Source organism: Calonectris borealis, chromosome 2 (assembly GCF_964195595.1).
Source record: "Calonectris borealis chromosome 2, bCalBor7.hap1.2, whole genome shotgun sequence".
Taxonomy (NCBI): domain Eukaryota; kingdom Metazoa; phylum Chordata; class Aves; order Procellariiformes; family Procellariidae; genus Calonectris; species Calonectris borealis.
Genome location: NC_134313.1, coordinates 52617695 through 52642244, shown reverse-complemented (window position 1 = coordinate 52642244; position 24550 = coordinate 52617695). Strand labels below are relative to the sequence as shown.

The 24550-nt window shown below is 38.1% G+C and overlaps 1 protein-coding gene across 1 annotated transcript in view; it reads left to right on the top strand.

The window, feature by feature from the left end:
* The first annotated feature begins 447 nt into the window (after nucleotides 1-447).
* Nucleotides 448-24550, top strand: part of TTC39C (tetratricopeptide repeat domain 39C) — a 40557-nt gene continuing 16454 nt past the window's right edge. Inside the window, exons 1-6 of the mRNA XM_075141976.1 lie at nucleotides 448-823; nucleotides 11608-11656; nucleotides 13215-13343; nucleotides 14387-14501; nucleotides 18000-18354; nucleotides 19701-19869. Of these exons, the coding sequence (XP_074998077.1) occupies nucleotides 678-823; nucleotides 11608-11656; nucleotides 13215-13343; nucleotides 14387-14501; nucleotides 18000-18354; nucleotides 19701-19869 (963 nt within the window). The 5' untranslated portion in view covers nucleotides 448-677. The remainder of the gene's footprint in view (nucleotides 824-11607; nucleotides 11657-13214; nucleotides 13344-14386; nucleotides 14502-17999; nucleotides 18355-19700; nucleotides 19870-24550) is intronic.

Sequence of the window (24550 nt, the reverse complement as noted above, 5' to 3'; positions counted from 1 at the left end):
GGCAGCCACCCAGCCACCCACCCACCCGTACTGCGCCCACCAGCGCGGCGAGGGGAGGCGTGCGGGCGGAGGGAAGTCACACCGAGGAGAAAAAACCCGAAAGGAGACAAAACAAGCAAGCTCCGCATACAAATCCCCTCCAAGTCGGTCAACAGCGCCCGCCTCCCGCCCGTCGTGCCTTCCCCGGTGCCAGGGGGACGGCGGTCCCCAGGCAGAGGACGAACAAGGACGGCTAAGGGCTCCGCGGGGAAGTGAACCACCGCCAGGCCCCTCACCGCCACCGCCACCGCCACCAGAGGAGCCGCCCCGCTGCCGTTACACCCCCCGGCCCCTCGCCCGCCGGCCGCGCGGCCCGCCCCCGCGCATGCGCAGCCCCCTCAGCGCCTGCGCGCTGGGAAGCGAGGCGGGCGCCGCTGCTTTTGGAGGGCTAGCGGGCGCGAGGCGGCTGCCGCGTCGCCGCAGCGCGGGCGGGCGGGGGGAGCACGGCCCGGCGGCGGGCACCGCGTTCGCGTCTCCGCGGGCACCGGGCGCCCCCGGCTCCTCCCTCCGGGCACGCCGAGGCAGCACCGAGCCGCCCGGGAAGGGGCGGCGGGCGGGCAGATAGATATATAGATAGGTGAGTGGGTAGGTGGGTAAGTAGGGGAGAGCCGGCTGGGTCCCGCTGCCTCCTGATCGTCATGGCCGGCTCGGAGCAGCCGCCGCCGCGGCGGGAGGACGAGGAAGCGCCGCTGCCCATCGAGGACGCGGAGCTGGCGCTGGCCGGCATCAACATGCTGCTGAACAACGGCTTCCGCGAGTCCGACCAGCTCTTCAAGAAATACAGGTAGCCCCAGGCGCCCCTCCGCCGACCGCTCCGCGGGCGCCTTCCCCCAGCGCGGCCCCGGGCGCCTCCCTCCGCCCGCCCGCCCGCCGGCGGCCCGGCCTCCGCGCACCTGTGCCCGTCAGCCACCTGCGCGGCCGCGCCGGTCCCGCTCTCTCCTCAGGCGGCCTCCCCAGGGTCGGGAAGGGGGCGGTGGGCGGTGAGGCGCGCAGGGCCCCGCGCCCTGGGCAGGGGGGCTTGGCGCGGGCAGCCTCGCCCCGCGGGGCTTCTCGGAGCGGGGAGGGTTGGAGCCCCCGGTTGCCGCCTCAGTCTGCGCTCTCGTGGGGAGGGGGCACGCGTGATTCGCCCCCGTGGCCGGAGGGCGCGAGGCTGCGGATCCGCTTCGCGGGGTCTCCGCGGGGCTGCAGGGCAGCGCGTTGGGTTGGGGCGGGGGCGGCGTGCGGCTGTGGAAGGTGCCTGCCGCCCTGTTGAAGGGGTGGGGAGGGACTGGGCAGGGACCGGCGGGTCCCTCGGTAACATTGGCTGCGTTTCCCTAACGTGAATGAGTAAACACACACGTGCGCCTGAAGACGTTTCCTGGGGGTTTTCGCTCCGATGCTCGTATGTGATCTGGTGCTGGTTTCAGCCGGCAAAACGGGTACCGACAAAAGATCCTTGAATGCTGCTGTGATTATCTTCAGGCTGCAAGATTATCTTCGTAATCCCTGCATACATCATGTCTAGGTTTGTGCGTTAAGTAGTCATCCGGTAGGAATGGCATTAACACAACTGTGTAAGTCAGTCTTAAAGAAAAGATTGCCTATACCTGTCCTTTTTGTCTGAGGGCTAATGCATTCCACACAAGCTTGAGCTGCTGTAATTGCGCATACATTCTAAATAATTAATATGCACTATACTGCTGTTGTCTGTATGATTAAAAAAGACTTTGACTGACTTAAAATAGTGCTTCATAGTGATGGTGTACTTACGTACTTAAATCTTATTTACGAAAAGGATGTTTGGAGGTAGAGCGGGGGGAGTGAGACTAATTAAGAAAACTCCCCTTAATAATAATGGAAGAATAACTTCACTGTGTTCCTGCCACAGCCTAATATTAAACATGTCATTCTGTCTTTAATAAGTACTGCTGTGTTACATACACAATACTGTTGTGTAGAACTATTTGGAATATTGCAGGTGACAAGTAAGGTCCCAATTCTGCAGTCCTCACATGCCTAACATGCAGCTCACATTCATATGAAGTTGCACCATATGAGTTACTTATTTCTTGAGTCTGTTGGAGTTGTCAGTTGTTCTAGGTATCTAAGGAACCTGATGGTTTTGGTTGTTTGTTTTTGTGTTGTGTATTTTTTAAAGGTACGAGATAAGGAACACTTGATGAGGTTTCTTCCCCTCCATTTTTTGTTGTGTGGTGCCATTGCTTTCTGTTAGTAGTGTGAATCTGGAAGTAGTCTAGGAATTCTAAATATGTGATGCTTCTTACATTGTATAGTAATGCTATAGGGAGTAAAATTGTTGAGATGCCTATTTTCAAAATGCAGTTTAATCCTCCCTTGAAAGGGTGAATAATGATATCTTCTGCAAATTGTTCTCTTGGTTATCTAGAAGGTTTATTACTAAGGATTTCTTAAATGCAGAAACTTATCCACCTTTTTTCCCAGGTGCAGACTTTTCTTTGTTTGATTTTTATCAAGAGCTGCCTTTAAGTTCAGTGTACTGTTTGATCTTGGACTTTAAACACTACCTGCAAGGAGTAAATAGATTAAGTGGTTTTATGATTCATAAATTGATAATTGCTGTCTTAGTTTCTAAATGACTATGGAAAATCTCCATCCCTGTCTACCTCATCCCAAAATTCGTAGCAGGGTTGCTCTTGCTGTGAACTAGTAGACCTTTATTGAATTGCAGATTATCTGTATGTTGGAACTTTGCATTAGAGGTAGGAGAGAAGATACAGCAAAGTATGCTCAACTTCTTATAAATTTGTATTTTGGAGACACATGCAATGAGGTTGACTTTTTTTCCCAACGGTTTTTGGTTCTACACTTGTCTTGGATGTGTTCTTCCTACAAGGACTTAAGTAATACTATTATATATTTGTTTGTATACAGCCTTAAATGAGTATAATTTTTTTGGCTTGAAATTATGAAATAGAACCCATCCTAAATGGGACTGGTAAGCTGAAAGAGCAGCTTTTGGGAGCTTTCCATAATTTAATATGGATGTTTGTAATTTGCAGCATTAGAGCTCAAAGATGTCTGATGAAATGCAGCTTTTTGAACTTCATGCAAGTGCGTGTTGTTTGTATTTCAAGCGACCTTTCTTATAGAAGTATTAATTCTAGACTACTGCCTACGCAGGTAGCTTAGCTCTTTTTCAGAAGCTTAACAGTTATCAGATGAATCCTAGAAGTGAAGAGAGGAATGGAATTTTTTTTTTCCATTCCTGGAAACTGTTTAAGAACCTACAAGACTATTTGGAAACCCAGTAATTCAGCAAAACTTCAGTTTCATAGTTAAAACTGTTTCTTAGAAATTACTGGTTTTGCTTCTGCTTTTTATTACTTGTTATTACTTTAATTTTTAATTCATTTGCCACCTGAAGGATCTTGTGAAGTATTAATTCAAATCAATGCTGCTGTCTTTATGGGACAGTAGACAACCTTGATGAGCCTAAGGACAGCTGTCATTCCAAAGCAGGCTTGATCTGTTTCTTTCTTTGCTATTCTGCATTTTTTCATGTTCCAGAAAGCTGGCTGATGAGCCCAAAATCAGTGATATTTGAAAGCTGGTCATAATGCAGTCCTTGAGGAAACCAGGGTAGAAACGGCAACTGTGTTTCATATGTGTAACCATAATAGTAAAGTCTTACCTTTGAAGAGTGGTGGTACTTTGAAGTCATTGGCTATAGAACCATTGTTTCTGTGTTGGGCATGGGAGCATAGCGTTTTGTCTTTTGGTGTTTAGAGCTCATATGTATCTATTTAGAACCCAAAGAAGTCAGATGAACGTGTCTGTTGTGTGTCAGATACAACATGTGGTTGGAACTGCATTGACTATCACTGTAAAGCAGTTAATGATTTGTGAGGTGTAGCTTGTGGCTTATTTTGTTTTAGAATATACTTGAGGGAGGATACTAGAGTTTGAAAAATTATCTGCAAGTAGCATCGACATCTGCCTATGCTTTTTTGTGAGGTTTTTTTTTAAGAAGTCTAGATTCTCCACCTGCTAGTGGTGACAACCTTCTGAACTTGAATCAAATACCAATGGATATGATATTTTCATAAAACCGCAACAGACAGCATCGTCATCTTTAATGCTTGTAGCTGTGTCAGGTCACTATAGTGCTAACTCACATTTGAAACTGTCAGGTATCAATCTTTCTGTTCAACTTGAACAATGCTGATGACATCCCAGTTCCCATCGGTTTAAACTTTGAGTACCTGTGAAAGCTGCAAGAGACGTGGAAGTTAACCAAGGACATAGGCGTTGGAGATGGAGCCCACAATCAGCCTGTGGGATGGTATCTTTTTGGTGAACCACCCTGACATTAGCAACAAAGCTGGAATTGGAGTGTTCTTTTTTCCCCTTCTAGCTTTGTGGATTCCTAAACATTTAAGAAAAGAAGAAACTGTCAAAAGATCTTTTTTTTTGCTGATTCTTCACTTTTTAAGAGCATTTGCAATTCAAAAATTATTTAAAAACTTCCTCCAGCTAAGAAGAGAGAAGACAGTGTCAAATATAATCAGGAGCTTTTTAGCTGACTGTTGACTTGCAACATAAAGCATAAGATCAGGGATGTTATTTTACAAGAAATCCATCAGTCTTCTGTTTCCTACCAGGGAAACGTTTGACTCTGTGTGTGAATGACTCGTATTTCTGAGAAGACTTGATAAAGTTTTCATCTTGCATCTGAATGAAAAGAGAAATGGTACAAGATGGATAAGTAAAATGTATATAATGAGGTCATGTCCAAAGAAGAAAATGATGTGGAGGAAACGTGATTCTAAGACAAAATGTGTAAAGATTTAAAGAATGGGGTCAGTCTAGGAAAACATGCTGTACAACCTGCTAGGGTAAAGCAGAACATGAAGAAGAATGCAAAGTTGGAGCAAATGGTAAAGTGAGAAAAAAGCTTAGTACGCTTACTTTAAAAACCTGAAATTTTTAAAATTATGATGTGTTACAGTATATGTATTAAAAGACATAGAAACTTCAGTAATGGACCAGAAACTCCATTGTGGGTAGGTGTTTGAACCTAATATTACCAATTTAAAACAGTGTCTGTGGCTCAAAATACTTTTGACCCAAATACAAGTTGAGACAAGGTGACATTAAGCCAGCATTGATCAGCAGGTAGATTATGGCCCATGTATGGGCAGTCTAACTGCTGTTGAAATTCTTGTTTATGGAGCTCAGCAAAGGAATCTTAAGAACAAAAATCAATGATTTAGTAGAAATAAGATAAGGACAGCAGGGTGGGAACTGACATTAAGTCAGTTGGGGGAAGGATGATGGCATCTTGATTGGCAGTGTGAGAATACATCATGAGTACCCTGGTAGCAACCCTGTGTGCTTTTGTTTATTGCAGCGATAGGAAGACGAGCAGCTGCTAGATGGATGTGTAGAACGGAGAGTTATGTATGAGGGAAGTGATTTTTAGCAGCAATATTCTAAATGTGTAATAAATGTGCGCCTTGGTGAGGTAAGATTTCATTGCTCAAGCTTAGACAGAGCATGTTAAGTAATAGTGATGCACATAAAAGCAGCATCAGTTTTCCAGTTATGTGGATAGGTTAGAAAAATTTTAAGTGTTCTACAGTTTAAATCTTCAAGACCTGTGTACACAGAGATGATCACGTTGAATGTGATGTTTTGTTTTGTGGCCTTCATGACAGAGACGGGTGATGCTAAAAGAAGCGGTAAAAAGGGCAGAGAGAGGTTGAGAGATCCATTTGGCATACAGAGCAAAATCTGATGGCTAGAAATCCATGGGAAGATGACAGAAAGCTAAACAAAAATCTGAGTTTATGACTCAGAAGTTAGAAGTCAGATTTGGTGGAGATTGCAGAAGAGGTGTGATAGTAAGCAGATCTTATTTTAAAATGGAAGAAATTAATTATCTTTGTGAAAGATACAGGTATTGTAAAGACTTTTCACTCTTGCTAGTACACCCATTCTTTGATCTACTATGTCTAATATATTATTTCAGGATATTGTGATGGGATGGATATATTTTTGTTTCAATATACTTCAGGAGCTCAGAGATACTAAGAAGTTATATGATGTCAGTTAAGCTGTATAGTTTGTCCTGGAAAGTAATTTCGGTCAGGTTAGTTGAACCTACAGTGGAAAAAGATTTTGCAAAAGTCCATAATTCTTATGGATTAAGAGTGTGCAACTGGACAGTTAGTACAAATCTATACTGTGTTATAACTAGCTGTTATAACTAGCTTGTCTCTCAGCTTTGCAACTACTTTTCAAAATGCTTCTCATAGTTCCCAGTGTTTTGATATTCTTGTGCATCTAAACTTAACAGGCTGAAGTTAGAGCAAAACAATCCCCTGTTAATTTGTGTAAGGACAAAACAAATCAGGTAAAAACTGGATGGGACAGGGCCACAGAATTATTCTTTTTATATTCCTGAATTTCTCTTTTGGTTGTGTATTTCTAGTGAAAATAGAAGTGTACGCTAAGAGCTCATTTAACAATTAAAACAAAATTGGGCTGATTGCAAAACAAACTAAACCTAGATCTGACATTTGCATTTCTCAATGTGTGTCTTAATACTGTAATGCTTTCATGACACTTATATTGCCTTAAGTATTTCATATACCAATATTGGATGAGATGTGTACTTGTATAAAGATCTGTGTTATGTTTGTAGTCTCACAAATAATTTTTAGAATATATTCTAGAGTAGTCTATGATGGAATAATGACCAATATTTTTGCAGTAAATTCCTTACCTTTATATATAGGTTTTACGTATTTCTGCTTGTTTTAAAATATTCAGTAGCTCCTTCTATATTTATCTGTGAACTTACATGAATTCTTAATTTTTCATTATGCTTTACTCTCCGGCTTTGAGGAAAACAATTTGTTTTCTTTCAACTTGAGCATCACTGTCAGTATAATGACTGGAATTTTTAGTGGACCATGATTAAAGTAACAGTGCCTAAAAAAGTAGGGAGAAAAATGTTGGCGGGTTAATTATATTACTTAAATTTAAACCTGAGCTAAGCTGTAGTAGCTTTAGAAGCTGATGTATTTGGATGTGAAATACTACCATGGAAATGGATGTAGAAAAAAGGAAATACTGATAAGTAATTGATCTTTCTTTTGGTGTGCTTCGGTTCCGATTTTTTTTTTTTCTATGTTGAAATTGGACTGTGTTTCTCAGCCTTATTAAACCAAGGCTTAAAACCTGAATGTTGTCATCGTGTGTGAAAATGGGGCATGGTAAACACCTTTCTTCTGAAAGTGAATTAACATCTTAAAGATATGCCATGAAATGAGGTGAACTAGTCGGGGTTTATTGGGGGAAGCAATGTCTCGTATAACACCAGTTTATATACCTGGAAGAAAGGTCTACTTCAGTGCTCTTAAGCTTGTGACTTAAGTTTATTTATACATACCAACTTTATTGATATGTACAACCTTTTACTGTGGTATCTTGTAGAAATGCTGTTAATAGCACACCTTCTTATAATAAAGATATCTTCTGAGTCCTAGTTTGGTAGGTGAGGTGCAGACAGCATTTTACAAAATATGTCTGGAGACTGAATATTTCTTCATCTTTGAGCTAATTATAAGTCTTTTTCTTTACTTAATGGAGGTTATTGCTTCAAAGTGGCAAGGACAACTTGGGTAGTGCAGTGTCCCAGTGTTCATTTGTACTCAGCTTGTAACTCCTGTCAACACCAGTATGGCCACTGGTTTGCTATTAGTATTTCCTCAAGTGCTGCCTCATTTGTTTGTATCTTAACAACTTTTTGGAATCTGTCAGAAGATGTAAAATCATGTCTGAAGCTGAAGGTCACTTATAAGGAGTTTGAGCCAAGGGTTATTTTCATGGAATTATGCTTTTCTTGGAAACTTACTGTCATCATTAGTCATGCCTTAGTGTTTATTGGGACAGTACTGTGCCTTTGCAAACCTTTTTCTTAGCTCTTGAGGAAAAGATAACCCTAAACTGTTGAAGAAATTATCAACATAAATTGTTGATGTTATATCAGTCAACATAATATTCGCAAAGATTGAGCACTAGATGCAGTGGTTGTTTAAAATGGAGTTTAAACACTGAAATTACCTCAACAAATGATCTTCCATAAAGCTGCAACTATAGTCTCTCTCCAGTGACTACATAGGAATGTGGCAGAAGCGTTCCTTATTTTGTTTAGTGATGACACAAACTCTGCCTGAGGAGCTCCTGCAGTGAAGTTTTCATGTTTTGATTGCCAAACATCATCGTCTCAACAGAAGCATCTCCCAGACATAGTATAATATTATGCATCATGTTGTCTTGCTTCAGGGTCTTTATGTGCTACAGCCCATATGTGCTGTAATGACAATGCTTTTTATAGATTGAGTGACTGAAAATTAAAAAGGACTAATCTGCAATGTATTATGTCACGTATTACAGCTAGTGATAATTTCAGAGTAGAGTGATGTGGCTCTCGAGTTTTTTGTTGTCTTGTCTTTAATCATGGTGGAAGAGTTGTAAACAGTCAGCTGTGAGTGTCAAAGTGCAAGTGGGGAAGCTGTTTTGAAAGATGCATATTTATGTGGGGAAAAAACTTCTCAGTTTTACTTGGACAAATATATGTTAAAACACCTAGACAAATTTTCATTGCTTGCAGTAAGCGCTTTGGTATCTTTTGTAATCTTAGAAGAGCAGTTGGCTCTCAATTGTAACTAGCTGCCTCATTTTTTAACATAGTATTAAAATTTACCAAAAAAGAAGTATAAAGGCTTTTAAAATGCATATTTAAATGTTGATACCTTCAGGTAAGAACAGGTTCTTAAAGTCCCGAAGAGAAAAGAAAACCAATTTTAAAAAAAAAATGTTTGAATAGTGTGCCCAAATTAACGTATATATTGAGCTGCTGAAACAGCATATATATGCTGTTTAATTCTCAACTATGTTCCTGTTTATTCAGTTTTAGTGGTTTCACTCCCAAACATGGCCATTATTCAAGTTGCTCTATTTGAAAATATTGTTCCCATAGACAGGAAATCAGTTTACCTCTAAAGCTGATGTATTTCCTTTTTTTTTTTTTTTAAGCTTCAGTAACTATTTCTACAACAAGAGGATCTTTTTTATAAGTTCATAGAAAATGAAAAGTAGTCCAGAACTCAGAATGTTTTTATATGCAACACTTTTACTATTTATTCTGTAATTCCACAATATTTAATTTGTATTTCTGTTTTGCGGATAAAACTCGTTTCTCTCTTGCCAAGTCCTAAGGAATGCCTGGATGCTACTTTCTTCTAAGAGCCAAGTGCATATGTTGCTAAGCTTATTTGATTTGCTTATGCGCATTTCAGAGGGGGAAAAAACCACCTCAAAATCACGATTCTGTTGTGCAAAGTTTTAGTAAAAGCGTAATATTTATCAATTTTACAAGTAAAATTTTTACAGGTGTTCAGATGCTCAAATTTTAGTTATTCCATTAAAATAATTTATTTGGATCCATTCCTGGTAGTGAAGTAAAATTTTCGGTGTGGACTGAAACTTAATGTTCAAGAATTGAGTTCTAAGAATCTTACTGAAAACTGCAAACCTAATTAACTATTTCTTATGTCATGCATTTTTATTATTCTGGGTATATTCAAAGACTGTTGTGGTTGACTTCTTTTAATTCACTCTGATAAACAATCTGACAGTTTTGTATTCTGAATGGACTTCTGTATGAAAGATTGATTATCTAGAGATGCCTACCTGCTTGCTTCCCCAGAACTTTTTTCTCTCCGTGTATGTAGATATAAGGAAGCTCAAAAATGAAACATTTTATTTATTTTTGAGCTTCCTTGAAAGTATGATGTAAGTGCAACTTCGTACATAAGCACATAAACGTAAAAATTTCTTGTGCTGATCTCTTCTGCAGTTTTAGATCTGTTGGGTGTTGATAATGCAGTAGGTGTGACCTTGACACGTATGGTGGAGGTTATGTGCTGTGGAGTATGGTGATGAGACTGGCTGCTGAATGGGTCCCACATGCTCTGTGGGTTGAAAAGTGGATTATGAGAGAGCCATGTGCTCTCTGCAGCAAGAGTTCATGCTGAAAGTGCCAGCAGCAGCAAGTATAAATTGTGTAGCTGATTTCTACTTCTCTGTGTAACACAGCTGTTGGTAGAGAACAGTCCAGGTACTGAATAGCAGAGGCATTTACTGGCAGCTGTTCTTGTTGGCCTGCCAACAAAGGGGAAAACACCAAACCTATTTTTCTTTTGAAAAAATGTGGCAAGTTATGTTTACCTTATGTTTGTATGTATATCCAGAATTGAGCAATGTATATAAAAAGGGCAGGTTTTTCGGTTCTAACTTGGTTTATCTTCCCTGTTTTTCTTTCTTTTTCTTCTTGTTCACGTCCTTTTAGATATTTATGCTAAATCAAAAAGTGAGAAAGCGGGGGTTATTGATGATGACTACCTTTAAAAAAATAATCTTTTGTATTATAATACGGCTTTACTATTGGAAACCAGTGTTGTAATAAACAATATACTATTTTCTCCATGTTTTTCAAGTGCTTGTCCTATTTCAAAACTCTACTTTAATCTGATGCTTGCCGAATTAAGTTGGAAACAGCATAAGTACTGTAGTGTAGCAATATATGTACCTGTAGAACAAATGTTACCTCTTCTTAAATCCTGGAAGTCAGTGTTTGTATATAATTTTTTTCTTCTGGAGTGCTATGTGTATTTTATCCTTGCTCCAGTAGTGATATTTATACATGGACATATAACCTGGCAGCCCACTGCTGAACAGTGTGGATTACTGGTACCGCTGAGATCTTGAAATTATTTTTTTTAAATGCCTTATATGTGACATTACTGGAGCCTCATGGTCTGTGTGACTACAGCAGCCCTGAAGCTTGAAACCTGTCCCATATATTACCAAGATTTTGGCTGCCTACATTTTTTGATATAGCAGTTGGTTTCACGCTTTTGGAATATCCCTGCAAACGGAATAGGTGAAACATCTTAAAACTGTTCCACATAGCGTAGCAAGATATGTATTCTGGGCTTGAAACAAAGCAGCTATAAAACCATAAGCCTTGTGAGAACTTTGTATTTCCAACAACTTAGTTATGTGGCATATGCATTTTTTAAAAATCTGGGTAGATTAACTTAAATTCATAGGAACAGGGAGAAGTGGGAATCTGTTAATAGAACCAGTTAACATTTGTCTGCTAGGTCAAAATTGTAGTGATGGATCATAGACAAGACTAGAATTAGCAGATTTTTAATTTTCTGTAGCTCTTAATTTTTTTTGACCTGCACTGAACGTATTTGATGACAGTGATTTCTCTTAAAAAATATCTACAGCCTAATGCTTGAAAAAAAAAAAATTAAAGATATATTCAAATCTTCATAAAAATGATGAAGCTTTTGGCTTTCCATTTCCATTATATCTTGCAGAATGATACAATATTTGTTTGTAACTTAATACAAAACCCCTAAGATTTATTTACAGATGTATAAATTAAAATCTAGAAATGCAATACTGATCTTTACAATAGGAAATATGTGCAAATATAGTAAGTACATTTTGTTTTCTTTACAGAAACCATAGTCCATTAATGAGTTTTGGAGCCAGTTTTGTCAGTTTTTTGGTAAGTAGATGGGAGCATATATATGGGAGCATGACTATACATCTCTTCTCTTGTGGTTAATGTTTGTATATGCATGTGTGTGTTCATAACGGTGGATACTCTAATTTGTTTCTTTTTATGAGACTTAATTTTTTTCAAAGTTTTAGATTAAATGTAGCAAGAAAATAAATCATTATGTTATATAAAACTTGTTTTACTCATGGTTTAAATAGGAAGTAAAGGTTCTGTGATTCAGCTGCTCAAATGTATGAAATATTTATGTGTTCCATTAAAAAAGCCATAATGAAACCCTCTCTTAAATGAGCAGTAGAGGTATTATTAAAATAATACCCGTAAATGCCATTTTCCTGATAGCTTTTGCTACTGAAAATTTCTCTGTCCATACTGTCGGGTGAAAGTTGTTAATTCAATCCATTCACATTGCTTCCTTTTTGAATATATGAGAACTGAGAATATTGACTGACTAAAGAGTCGTAATGAGCAAGTTAGGTCTGTTAAATGCTTTTCTTTGTTTTTTAATGTATTAAAAATGAGAATATCTTATATAAAAACTGAGCAGGTGTATTAGAAAATGTTTGGATCTTGTGTTTTAGACTGTCCTTACTCTGACTTTGCTGCTTAATTTCTGGTGCAATCTAAGATTATCTATGGTAATACTCTTTTTAAAGACAGAATTTATTATAATATGCCAGAAATAAGTTGTAAATGAAATTAATTTGAATTCTTTGTAATGTCTGTACACTATGCAGTATGGAAAAATATATTGGTTAGGAAACCTCCTAGGACATATGCTTGCTTTTAAGTCAATGGAGAGGAGAAAGGAAAGAGGGAGACTCTCTCAGGCTTGCTTATCTGAATTGGTGTGCTGAACCAGTGTAACATCACAGTGCAGCGTCAGTGGATCTTGATAATGTCTTGCTTAGCTACTGTTCTAAACATAGCAGCAGCACTTTGTGTGCCTGTGTCATTCAGAGCTTTCGTTTAATAAAGCATCAAGAAAAGAAGTTACTTGTGCTGAAATTCTTTAGAAATTGGTTCAGCAGTAGTTGGAGTTGGATGCATTTTTTTTCTTCCTACATCTGTAGGAATTGTGGTTATTATTTTGAAAAATGCAATAGCTGTTACTTGTTACTGACTTTGGAGGCCTGCTATTTATGTGGATGAATTATATAAAAGCAGTATCTGCACAGATGCAAATCGTGCCTTACATAACAATAACTGAAAATTAATTTATATGAATTTTTCTTCTGCTTAATGTAATGTGACAGCGCATTCAGTCTGACTGCATGTGAAGTCAAACAAGGGGTTTGTTTGTTAAGACAAGGGCTTAGGACTTAGTATGTTCTGATTTGTCTTGAAATTTTGGTAAAGCACACTCAAATCTCTAGTTTGGTGTTTGTGTAGAAGTATGTGTACTGATGTGTGTGTATTAACACGTATTTTTAAAAAAGTAAGTTTTATTGTCAAGTTTTCATAAAAACTTTTACTATCATATAGCTTTTGTAGAAATAAAAATATTTGTGATTTTTATTATTCAAATATGTTTGGTTTTTGGTAGAATGCTATGATGACATTTGAAGAAGAGAAAATGCAGCTGGCATGTGATGACTTAAAGGCTACAGAGAAACTTTGTGAAAGTGAAGAAGCTGGAGTCATAGAAACAATCAAGAATAAAATTAAGAAGAATGTAAGAACATTATTTGTAAAATATGGAATTGTGTATCGGATAAATATTTCTGGAAACTTCCTTCCTGTCCTCTTTGTATTTTGAATAGATGATTTTTGATATGTGAAGAACAGTTGAGATTAATAGTAAATTTAGAAATTAAGTCAAATATTTTGCTTGGATTTCCTAAGTATCGTAAAATACTCGGAGTCAGGTAGTTCCCCTTCTAAAGCAGCAGGTTGCATTGATGTTATTATCTATTTTCTTAACCTTTTTTTAACCTCAAATTAGTGCCCTACTAAAATTATTTCAGGAAGCTTATGGCCTGTCTAATTCAGGCTAACTTTAATTCATATATGCTCAAGTAATGTTCAAAAATTGTGACGTTGAGGCTGCTTAGTGCTATGTGCCAGACATATTCCTAGGGAATTTTCCATCCTTTTTTAGATTTTTCATTCTAAATAATGAAGGAAGAATAAAGCATGCAGATTGAGAACTAGTTAAAGTTGTAGTGTAGAAATGTCCAGTGAGTAGCTGCCTAGTGTGACGTAGCAGATCTACAGCAGAAGAAGAAGCCATTTCTCTTCGATGTTTAGTTTACTTGATAAATATTTAGTTTAATATTTTACTTCAATATTTAGTTTACTTCAGTATTGAACCTGACATACTTAACTCCCTGCTCCTAAGAGGCACTGTATTTTCCCTGCCACTTGTCATATACCCCTTTCTGTGCTCTTCCTGTCTAACATCTTTTAGTTGTGTGTCTGATGCATTTAGTAATAATTAAATGAAATTTAAATCTGTTCTGAATATTCATAGACTCTTAAGAAAAATAGCTGATACCAAATATGTAAGGTTTCCCTGTTTATGAAGTAGGAACTTGCTTGATGAGCTATCAAAGAACTTTTAGCATCGTTTTGCACTTCAAAATGCTGTGTTAATTTAGTAGCAATACTACCACTTGCAGTTAATTTGGGATTTTTTAATTCCTGAGGTTTAAACTAGTATTCTGTATTATCTTTGTTAACATTTTTCTGTGCTCTGTGTTTGTATGTTCCAAACAGGTTGATGGACGAAAATCCACTCTATCCATGATAGATCGTCTGCAAAGACAAATAATTATAGCAGACTGTCAAGTCTACTTGGCTGTGCTCTCATTTGTAAAACAAGAGTTATCAGGTGTGCTGTGGCTTTAATATTTAGATATATTTTTTGCATGATATCTTTTTAATAAAGCTTGATCATAAAGTGGCAAGATGACTACCAGTAAAGATGATTGTTTTGTAAGAAAGAGCACAGTTCCGTTTGAAACATTCCAAGATTGGTACACTTGCAGAGGTATTGTTCTACTTTTGTGTAGGTAGTAGGATCATAAAATAAGATGTGTTGGATTGCTACAGATTACAGTCTTCAGCTCTTTTCATACCGATAATCATATTCAACTGATTCTCCTTAGGTAGGTTGGAATCCTTTGCATGTTCCCATAGAGGCATTTGAGGAGTTGGTATGAAGATGGGTAGCATCTGTGTGCTTCGTGTGGCCTGCAAGATAGAAGAGGCTATAAGTTCAGGCCACTGGGAAAATCCTTATGTCCCACATGCATTATGTTCATGACAACTCAGGGAGGTGACAAACTGCCAGTGAAAGTAATTTTAAATGAACTGTGTGGAAGATGGAACTGCTAAATCAGTTTTTATTGTCTGGTCACCAAAGTGTGTCCTTGCATGCCAAAGAGGTTAATCCTGTCGTGTTGAATAGAAAGCTCCTCATCTCAGCTGCAAAGCTGTTTCTAATGTTCTCTTGCATTCCTGGATCTCTTGCATAATCTTAAAACATGCCTTCATCTAGGAGTTTATAGAAAATGTGGTCAAGGTCATATACAAGGTGAGTGTATTCCCAGGTTCTTGCCAAATCAATGAAGACCAAGAGATGGCAGTCAGACCATATTGTCAGTGAAAACCCTGCTGATCAGCTGAAAGGAATCAGGGAAATAACATTCAGATTATTTGAAATAATACTAAGATCTTCAGTCAAGGACATAATGCTTTCTGTGATGTGCAGACTTGGTTTCTTCCAAGTGATGGCATCAAGAATGTGTTTGGTGCTAGCTAGCAGAAATTTGGGGAGTATTTCTGTCTGCTGTGTGTGTAGTGCTGCAGAAAGGTTTTCTTAACTATTTTTGATGCAGTTCTGGGTTTTCGTTTGTGTGTGGGAGTTCCCCCCTCTTGAAGCTTTTTTCTTATTTCAGTATGTATTCTGCAGCTGCATAACTGGGTTGAATGCTGTAACTGAGGGTGGTGTCTGTTCCCTTTCTTTCTGGTCTGCTGCTCAGAGAACTGAAGTGGGTAGCAGAGTACTGCAGAACATGCAGTATATGTGGGTTACTCTACTGAGTAAAAAATATACCTGAAATTTAGTTAAAATTCCGAGCAGTTAAATGCCACCTCAGCAACTGCTAGGTAGTGCCATTGCTGAACTGTTGGATCCATTATTTCATTTTTTTGAGTATATTAACTCTCTGATTATGTATAAACATCTTTTATTTTTATCATTTTTCTGTACAGAAATAGCAACCAGATTATTGAAATGACTGTAATTTTAAAAAAAGTGCATTCTTTAGAGGCAGATAAATACTTCTCATCAGTGGATGGGTAAAAAATTTCTTGTGTTTTTCTTCCTGGAACAGTTTGACAAGAAGCATATGATGACATGCAAGCTGCTTTCTCATATGCCTAACACAGTTTAGATTTTCCTTTCTACCCACATGGATTTATTAGAAATAGTTTCATCATAAAGTTAGTAACACAGCAACTTACATTAGCTTCTGACAGCAATATTGAACTACCTTTTCTTGATATTACCACTGCTGTCATGGGTCTGACTACTTTCAGAAGTTCATACTGGGAAATCAGCTCAGTGATTGGGCTAGATTTAATTTTTATCTTTAAAAAGTCAGAAATTCATTATTTTCATTTGTTAGATTTTTTAATCTTAGGATAGCAAATCTATTAGGGTTATGCTGTGTTAGTGAACTGTTCATGACAGCACAGTAATGGAAGTAAAGCCTAAAACTATACTTTTTTTTTCCATATCATATCCTTTCCATTTGATGCATGCATCAGAACGCAGTAGTTAGCTATTAGCAGAAACACTATCTGTAGGACAAGTAAAATGTGGGTGTTTCCTTAGTATTTGTCTGCTGCATTGCTATGCATAGTTGTATGAGCATTTGTCTTGTGGTGAACCACGTAACTTTTAAAACATTCTGTGCAGCCAAAAAATGACCTAATTGCTTGAAATTGAAGTAACATTAATCTTGTAATGCAGCTGAATCATGGCAGGGATTTACATTTTATATTATAACACTTTAATATGGAACTCAAGATAGAGGATTAATTTTTTTAATACTTTAAGTTCACGTTGACAGAACCCTTCTGTTACAACTGAGATTACAAATTTTGCAGTCTTTCTCAGTGCGATTTCTTAAGACTATCAGACTAGCTTCATCCCCTCTTCATACAACAAAAATCCAAAAAGTAGTCTAGTCCATGATGGTACTTCCTCTAGAATTTTTTTTTTTGTAATTGGAAGGATTTTGTCAAAGATGTCAAAGGCTTATAAAGAGTGGTTTGGTATTAATAGCATTTTCCTTTTCTTTGACACACCCCACCTGTTGTGATCTAATTCTGGCATCAGTTATAACACTGATATCTACAAATTTGCTGATATCTCTATAGAACACTGCTGCCATAACCATGCTTTGATTTTTCTCTCATTTTTAGTTAACTCCTTTGTCACTGCAGTTCTTAATTCTCAGGGCTCTATCACAGACAAAATGTGGGTGTCTGCTTTTACAATTAACATGTACAAGTGTATTCTGTGTTTGTTTTCTGTTTACCATTTATTGTTATTCAAGGATGTGCTATAACCAAGATGCATGCTGTGTAAATAGGCAAATCGGACATCTTCATCTTTTGGCGTCATGCCTTTCTTTACCCTCCTGTAATGAGACTGGGGATTCTCTCATTCTCAACTGAGAATGCTCAAGACCAGATTTTTAGGGAAATTTAGGTACCCAGCTTGCATTTGAAATTGAGGAAGTTAGGCAACGGAAAAATGTTTTAAAGACATAAATTTTTGCATTCTTTTATTTTTTTTTTTTATTTTTTTTTCTTAATTATAAGGTGCTGTGTTCATATGAGGGGCAGGGAAATGATGGTGTTGAAAAACTTATTATCTAACCCAAAGGAAGAGATTTTCTTAGTATTTTCCCATCAACTGTCTTGTAACATCATTTGGCCTTAAGAGGTGTAATCGCTGAGTTTTGCTTCTCTCTGTTTGCCAGGCAGCCATTTCATCTCCACTCCATAGTGGAGCAGAATCCAGCATTAAGTTTTTTGATTTCTCTCTTTCTTTCTGACAGTTGCATTGCTACATAGCTGAAGGGAAGTCCCTTTGTATTGAATGCTGGTTTAAAGTCTCTGGTTGAAAAGCACTTAAGTTTGTAGTGCCCAGTATGAAAGACTGCTTCAAGATGACAGTAGTGATTACAAAATCCTTTATACAATACGTTAATGCAAATAGAGAGAACATCCTAGGATTTGTGAAATAGCATTTACTACTTACTATGTTCCACTTCTGAAATACGTCCTTGAAATACTTTTCCTTGATTTTTAGCATACATAAAAGGTGGGTGGATACTCCGAAAAGCCTGGAAAATTTACAATAAGTGCTATACGGACATTAATACACTTCAGGAAATATATCAGAAGAAAACAACTCAGGAATCCTTGACTTCTGATGCTGCAAATGATAATCATGTTGCTGCAGAAGGTGTAACGGAGGATTCGCTAAACAGACTGAAAGGTGCTGTTAGCTTTGGATATGGACTTTTTCATCTTTGCATATCCATGGTGCCCCCAAACCTGCTCAAAATCATCAACCTGCTGGGTTTTCCTGGAGACCGCCTACAGGGGCTTTCTTCACTGATGTATGCAAGTGAAAGTAAGGACATGAAGGCCCCTTTAGCTACGTGAGTAGCTATATTGAAATGCTTTGGTAGATAACTTAGTACTGAAAGTAAGTAAATGGAAAAAAGTCAAAACCAAAAAGTCATGTTGCTTTAAAGGAAACAACAGCAGGTAAAATAAACTTGTAGTTTGTTGTTTAACATGCCATGTTTAGTAAATTCATCACTTGCTAGTGTATGAGATCTCTCTGCTGTTATTTACATGTATTTGGGGTTTGTGTCAGTATTTTGCTGTGTTCTTCAGTACCTGCTATTCCATTGTCTAGTAATTTATATGCCAGCAGAGTAAAATAAAAGCACCCCCTGAAGGCTGAGTGAATTTACCTGAGTTATATCCTCCGCTATGGAGAGCATACTATTTTTATGAGTCATTGATCTCACTTAGCTATGTATCCTTACTATTAGCCAAAGATCTTTTCCAGTTTATTTTTAATTTTAGCATCTGAGTAACATGGGATGTTTCCTTACAGCATTTTTAGTCTTTTTAGAGTAGTATTTTTTGTATACTCTTTTTCCCAAGCCTTCATACTGCATTCAGGTCTTTTTATGAGGCGAAGGGTTAGCCAGACCTAATTAAACTGCCCTCATAAATGGGTTTATTACTCCATTATTCCCAAATTAATGCTTTTATTACTGGACCTACTTCAGGTACCATCAGATGTCACTTTTGAAACATTGACAGCAGAGCTAAAGTCTCTTCTGCTTGAGGAGAAGAATTGGATTTCTGATTATTTAAGAAAGCTTAAGATTAAATGTTTCTGTTGATTTGTTCTTTCTCCTTTCTGGGGAAGAAAAATGGTGTTTTGGGGGGTGTTTCCTCCTTCAGGTGGTCTTGGAAATCTTTGTGCTCTGTCCTTGTTTCCAGGAGCGATGTAGGTCATGTAGATGTCTGCCCTTCTGAACACCGGATGTATTTCTGTTTGACATTGATTTTAAGTGTGTCTGCTGATGTGTGTTTAGTTTTGTTGTTGATTTTGTTTGTGGGTGGTTTTTGTTTTTTGTTTTGGGTTTTTTTTTTTCTTCCCCCCCCTCTGATGAACAATTAATTTTTAAAGTTTTCCTGTGGGTTTTTCTTTTTTAAAATCTATAGAGTTCTAAAGGCTCAACTGCTTTGATGATATGAGCTTGATTGTTCACATTACCCAAAGGTAAAGTCACTGAATTGTATGTTCAGGTGCAGTTTAGGAGTGCATTGATGTATGGCAATACTATTGTGTCTGTTTTAAAGCCAGGTTGATTCATAGCTTTCTTTGTCTTTCAGAATCATTTAAAAATTTGCTTGCGTAGAACGTTATCCTTAAATTTCTGTTTATGAGCTGTAATCCTTTTTACTCTTATGTTTCTTTTAGATTAGCTCTGTTGTGGTACCACACAGTTGTTCGTCCCTTTTTTGCCCTTGATGGCAGTGATAACAAGGCAGGATTGAAAGAGGCAAAAGAAATTCTTGCGAAAAAAGAATCTGCTTATCCAAATTCTTCTCTGTTCATGTTCTTCAAGGGAAGGATACAGCGATTAGAGGTATTGCATGTTTTCTTCCTTTTGACTGATTTTTCCTTCCCACCCTTTGTTATTTTATGTTTTTCTGATGTGAATGAACTGTGCAAGCTTCAGCAAATTGTGACTAAAGATATAGAAAGATAAGTAAGAAGAAAGTATTAACTCCTTCCTAGTTTCAAGTTCAGATACCAAACCTGCTCTTCCACTACTTGTATTTGAATTAATGACACTTTGAAATTATTTTTCAGCTACTTGATACATTTGTAGCTCAATGCTAAAGGAAGTGCTTTTGGTCACTCATGAGTTTCTTGTGGTATAAATAGCTATTTCAGTTTTGCTTGTCAAGCTAAAATCTGAGCATTATCTGCTGAGTACATAGCATTTATCTTCCCCTTTTCATTTTAGGCATTGTTCATATACAGCTAATTCTCTGCAATAATTTCCCTCAAATAACTGTGTTTGCTCTTAAGTGGTCAAACCAGGATGTTTTCTGTTGCTAGGGGTGAGCTCTGACCCAAGCAGAAATGTATTCACTGAAAATGTGTTTGTGAATGCTGTTGCAGAGTGTTATTCAAACACTGCAGCAGCCTCGTGGTTTTTGGCTGAGTTACTCTTTAAGAATCTGTGATAATACAAGATGGTGGTGACTACTTTAAACTCCTAGCTCAACTCCTAACTGCTGCTTTTAACACACCAGAATATTTCCAGAGCAATTGTATTAACAAGAAAGCCCAACACAAAAGCACAAGCCCAGAATGTTCAAACCCTTCATTGCGTAATCATAATTACAAGAGCTAATCCAGATCTTAATATTGGTGGTCATTCTTTGCTAGGGTTTGCAGTTAACTCTCTCAAATATAGCTTAGTATTTTGAGGGAGGTAGCAACAGTAACAGAACAGAGGGGCAGGATTCAGTGGCCTATCAGATTTTGCAGGCATATTCTTGCATGGGACTTGGATGTTGTTTTTCTTTTTTTGCTGTCTTTCTGAAAGCAACAGTGCATTTGGGGAATTACACTGTCATAGGCAAGCTGTCAGTGTTTGGGAAATATTGCTGTTTTCTGAGTGGGAAGGATTTTAATGGTCTTTGTTCAATTATATGCATATTCCATTCTTATGGTAAAAATCAAATTTATTAGGACTAGCTACACAATGAATGCAAGTACAGTTAAAAATGTAAATATGTTGATTGCCAGAGTATGACTTGGTATTTGGAACCTTTTTTTTTCGTGTTTGGTTTTTTTTCATGTGTAATGAGGAATAAAATTCAACTGATTCTTCTGACTGTCAGGGCAAGCTAGGGCAAAATTGTAAACATAAATTGTCAATAAGCTGAGTATATGTTTCTATGTGTAAATACAGAGGCTAGGTTTGGAATGAGTATCAGTTTTGTGTAGTTGGTCCCTTTCTGGAGTACCGTTATGTTTCAAAGCGGAGTTCTTTACATGTAATCTTAGAGTATTTGTGCCTTAAATGATGCAGTATATAGGCACCGAAGTTCAGCTCCAAATGAAATAGTTTGTGCAAGAAACATCGTGGCCATGTTAACGAAGTTAGTTAGCTTAGGCAGGCAGAATGCTGTGCATTGTGCTATGCAGCCATACCCTTAGTCAGCAGAAAGCTTATTGGTTGCTAACAGTTAAAATGTCCCTTTGCTGTTCATGTATTTGTTTGCATGAGAGCTTTTCTGTTCAGCAGCTTCTTCCCCCACACCCCCGTCATTGCTTTGTTGTAAGTGGTACAGTATCACTGAGGCTTTGCTGCGTATAAATGTTTTGGTTAAATGTCTTCAGCTCTTCTGTAGACTCTGTTAGGAATTTACAAGCTTAATTTGCTCAAACGTTGTTGACATAATAGTGAAGGCGGGTATGTGACTGGTGGCAATGGCATGGGGAGCTGCACTGGATTTCTGCACAATACACTTGTGGTTACATGTGTCTCAAATCCGGGCATTGGTCTTACAGCATCCATTGTACATTCTGAACCAGAAGTGCACATATACTCTTAGATTACAAACTAATACACTCAGTCGTAATTTCTGCCTCATCTCCAAGGCGGGTGAGGAGAGCTCCTGCAAAGCCTGCAAAGTGCTTATATGGCCTTCCTTGAAACTGTTAATACACAGGTAGGTTTAAATTTTTTCCACCAGGCATGGTAATACTATTTTCAGATGGTTTACTGAAATTGGGAAGTCTGTGCTTTAACCTGTATGCACTTAAAAGTATATCTTGAGCTGAAGCTTATATATTTTAGAGTCTTTAACATCTATCATCTTTTAACAGTGCTGTGATAAAATTTAATTGTACGTAGATGAAAGGCAGCTTAGATGTTGTTATACAGAAGAGCTTGTTTTTTTCTGGAAGTACAGATCAGTAATGGTCATTGTAGGCTTTGTATTAGACTTAGCACTCAGTCCATCGGATTTTTTTATAGCCTTTGATCCTGCGTACGTTTTATGTAACTTTCAGCTGATGGTATTTTCAGCTTCTGTTAGCAAGTTTGCATATGCCTATATATCTGTATGTGTGTGTGTTTTCTTTTCTATGGAGAAAAGAAACGGTAAGGAGCATAGTTCAGCCATGGGATACCTGGAGGCAGGGAAACTGTTCAAAAGGCAGAAGCAGTAATGCAAGACTGGACAGTGAGACACAAATCTGACAAAGGAGAAAATTGCCAAGGAAGGCAGTCGAGGAGAAAGGAAGATTTCACAATGACAGTGCCATGAAAGACAGATGAAGAGCATGTGACTCTATAATGCTTTGTGCGCCAAAAAGCATGTATGAATATTAGTCAATAAAAGCGCTAACAGACTTTGGTTTTCTAAGAAGTAGCCTTACAGGTACTATAAATGTGGACCAAATTATCTTTCAACTTTTTTCCCAGGTTCATATTTTTGAGAAATGAAGTCTGAAAGCGTTTGGAGACTATTGATATGAATAAGTTAAGGGAAATGAGAGGAGGAGAATCTGGGAAAGCTGGAATGAAAGTGCACTAGAAAGTTAAAGGTTGCACTGGTAGGCTGATCAAATGTCTCTTTTTTTTCAAAGAGTACGTTAAGAGACTGCATATTAAAAGTAGCATTTTTCCTGACTTTTACATAATTCACTTGGGCTGTTTTTATGGACATAACTATTGCTGTGCTTGACTTGTGATTATATGTATTCCAGCCTCACAAGTATTTCTTTGTGAATGTTTGAGTATTTCTGTCTTTGAAATACTTTCCACTAAAGCTGATAATGATGTTTCATGTAAGCTTAAGCTACTAAAAACAAGTGAGAATAATGTTTTATACTTGTGCCTAAAGGGTACTGAAAAATGTAATTAGTATAATAGCTGCTGAAACCCACTGGTCTGAAATCCAGAGTTTCCAGCTGTACCCTTGGGCCTTTCTTATTACTGTGAAAATAAAAATATTGCCATCCATTTGCTAAATGTGTGTTGTCTAATATTATAATTATGTTAATAAATACCAATTTACTTTTGAAACTGTAACTTAGACTATTCAAGTGTGGTATTGTGGCCAGTAGTGAAAGATGGGCATGGTGGTGGTATGGCAGAGGGCAGAGTAAACGGTAGTGTTCTGAATCTTACGTATTTCTGCTTTTTAGCTTGCAATTTTTCTTTCTCTTTCCCCTCCCCCCCTCCCCAATCAGCAACACTTTTTTAAAAATCTCCATCTGCTTTTTTAAATAGTACAAATCACCCCACTCAGAAGTAGTTAAATAGATTGATAGCTTCATGTGGAGAGTGGTAAGGGTATAAAGTGTTTGACAAAATTGTGTTTGACAAAATTGTGAACTGGACAAGATTGCTTCTCTTTGATTGGGGACAGACTCCAGGTGTGTATATATAAACAACAAGAAATCTCTGGGGTCAGGACAAAAGAAACTCAGGTTCTGAGGCTTGATCTATAGAGTTCGGTTGGTATAGGTGCATGTTAAGAGTCTGAAGGAAAAAGTACCAAATACTCCAGCTGACGGGCAAAACACCAGTGGCACATTCAGGTGTGCTACAGTGTGTTTAATGTGCAGGCTGGTGAAGATGTGCAGTGGTATTGTGGGCTTGAATGTAATGCTGACAAGTACTCTTGCTTTTTTAGTTACCTTTTGTAGGCATCTTGGTATCAGTGGTATCATTCTTATTTAGGGGTGGGAGGGTGTGACACAGAAAAGTAGACTGAGGGCAAGAGTAATAATAAGCATTGAAAAGTCTTAAATGAATTTTCTGGAATAAAGTCGCAGTGATGTCTTAAGAGATTTTCAGAGCTTGCATAATGTCAAGGTTTATTTTCAAGAATTGTGCTGGCCTTTCTAGTTACTTGTTCTAGGCTATAAAATACAGAATCCTAGTTTTACTCGATTTTGTGGCATGTCTAGGGAAAAAGGGGGGGGGGCAGTGTTAAGGAATAGAAAATACAGGCTTTGAAATTTCCATATAGTGTCCTCCAGTGTAAATTGTCTCCTTTTAGAGATCATTTGCTGGTTTCCCCTTAATTATGAGCATGACTTCTTAAAAGCTTTACAAATTCATAGTGCTGATTGAGAATTCCTGGGAGAGGGAAAGTGTGCTGAGATTTCAGAACAACTCTGGGAGGAAATGTGTGTTGGCTTGGGAAGCTGCCTTGGCTTGGGAAGTTCTGTAGATGCTTAGTTGGTGGGCTGGGGTGTTTTTAGTTTTAATCTGAAGTCAAGATTATGGTTTT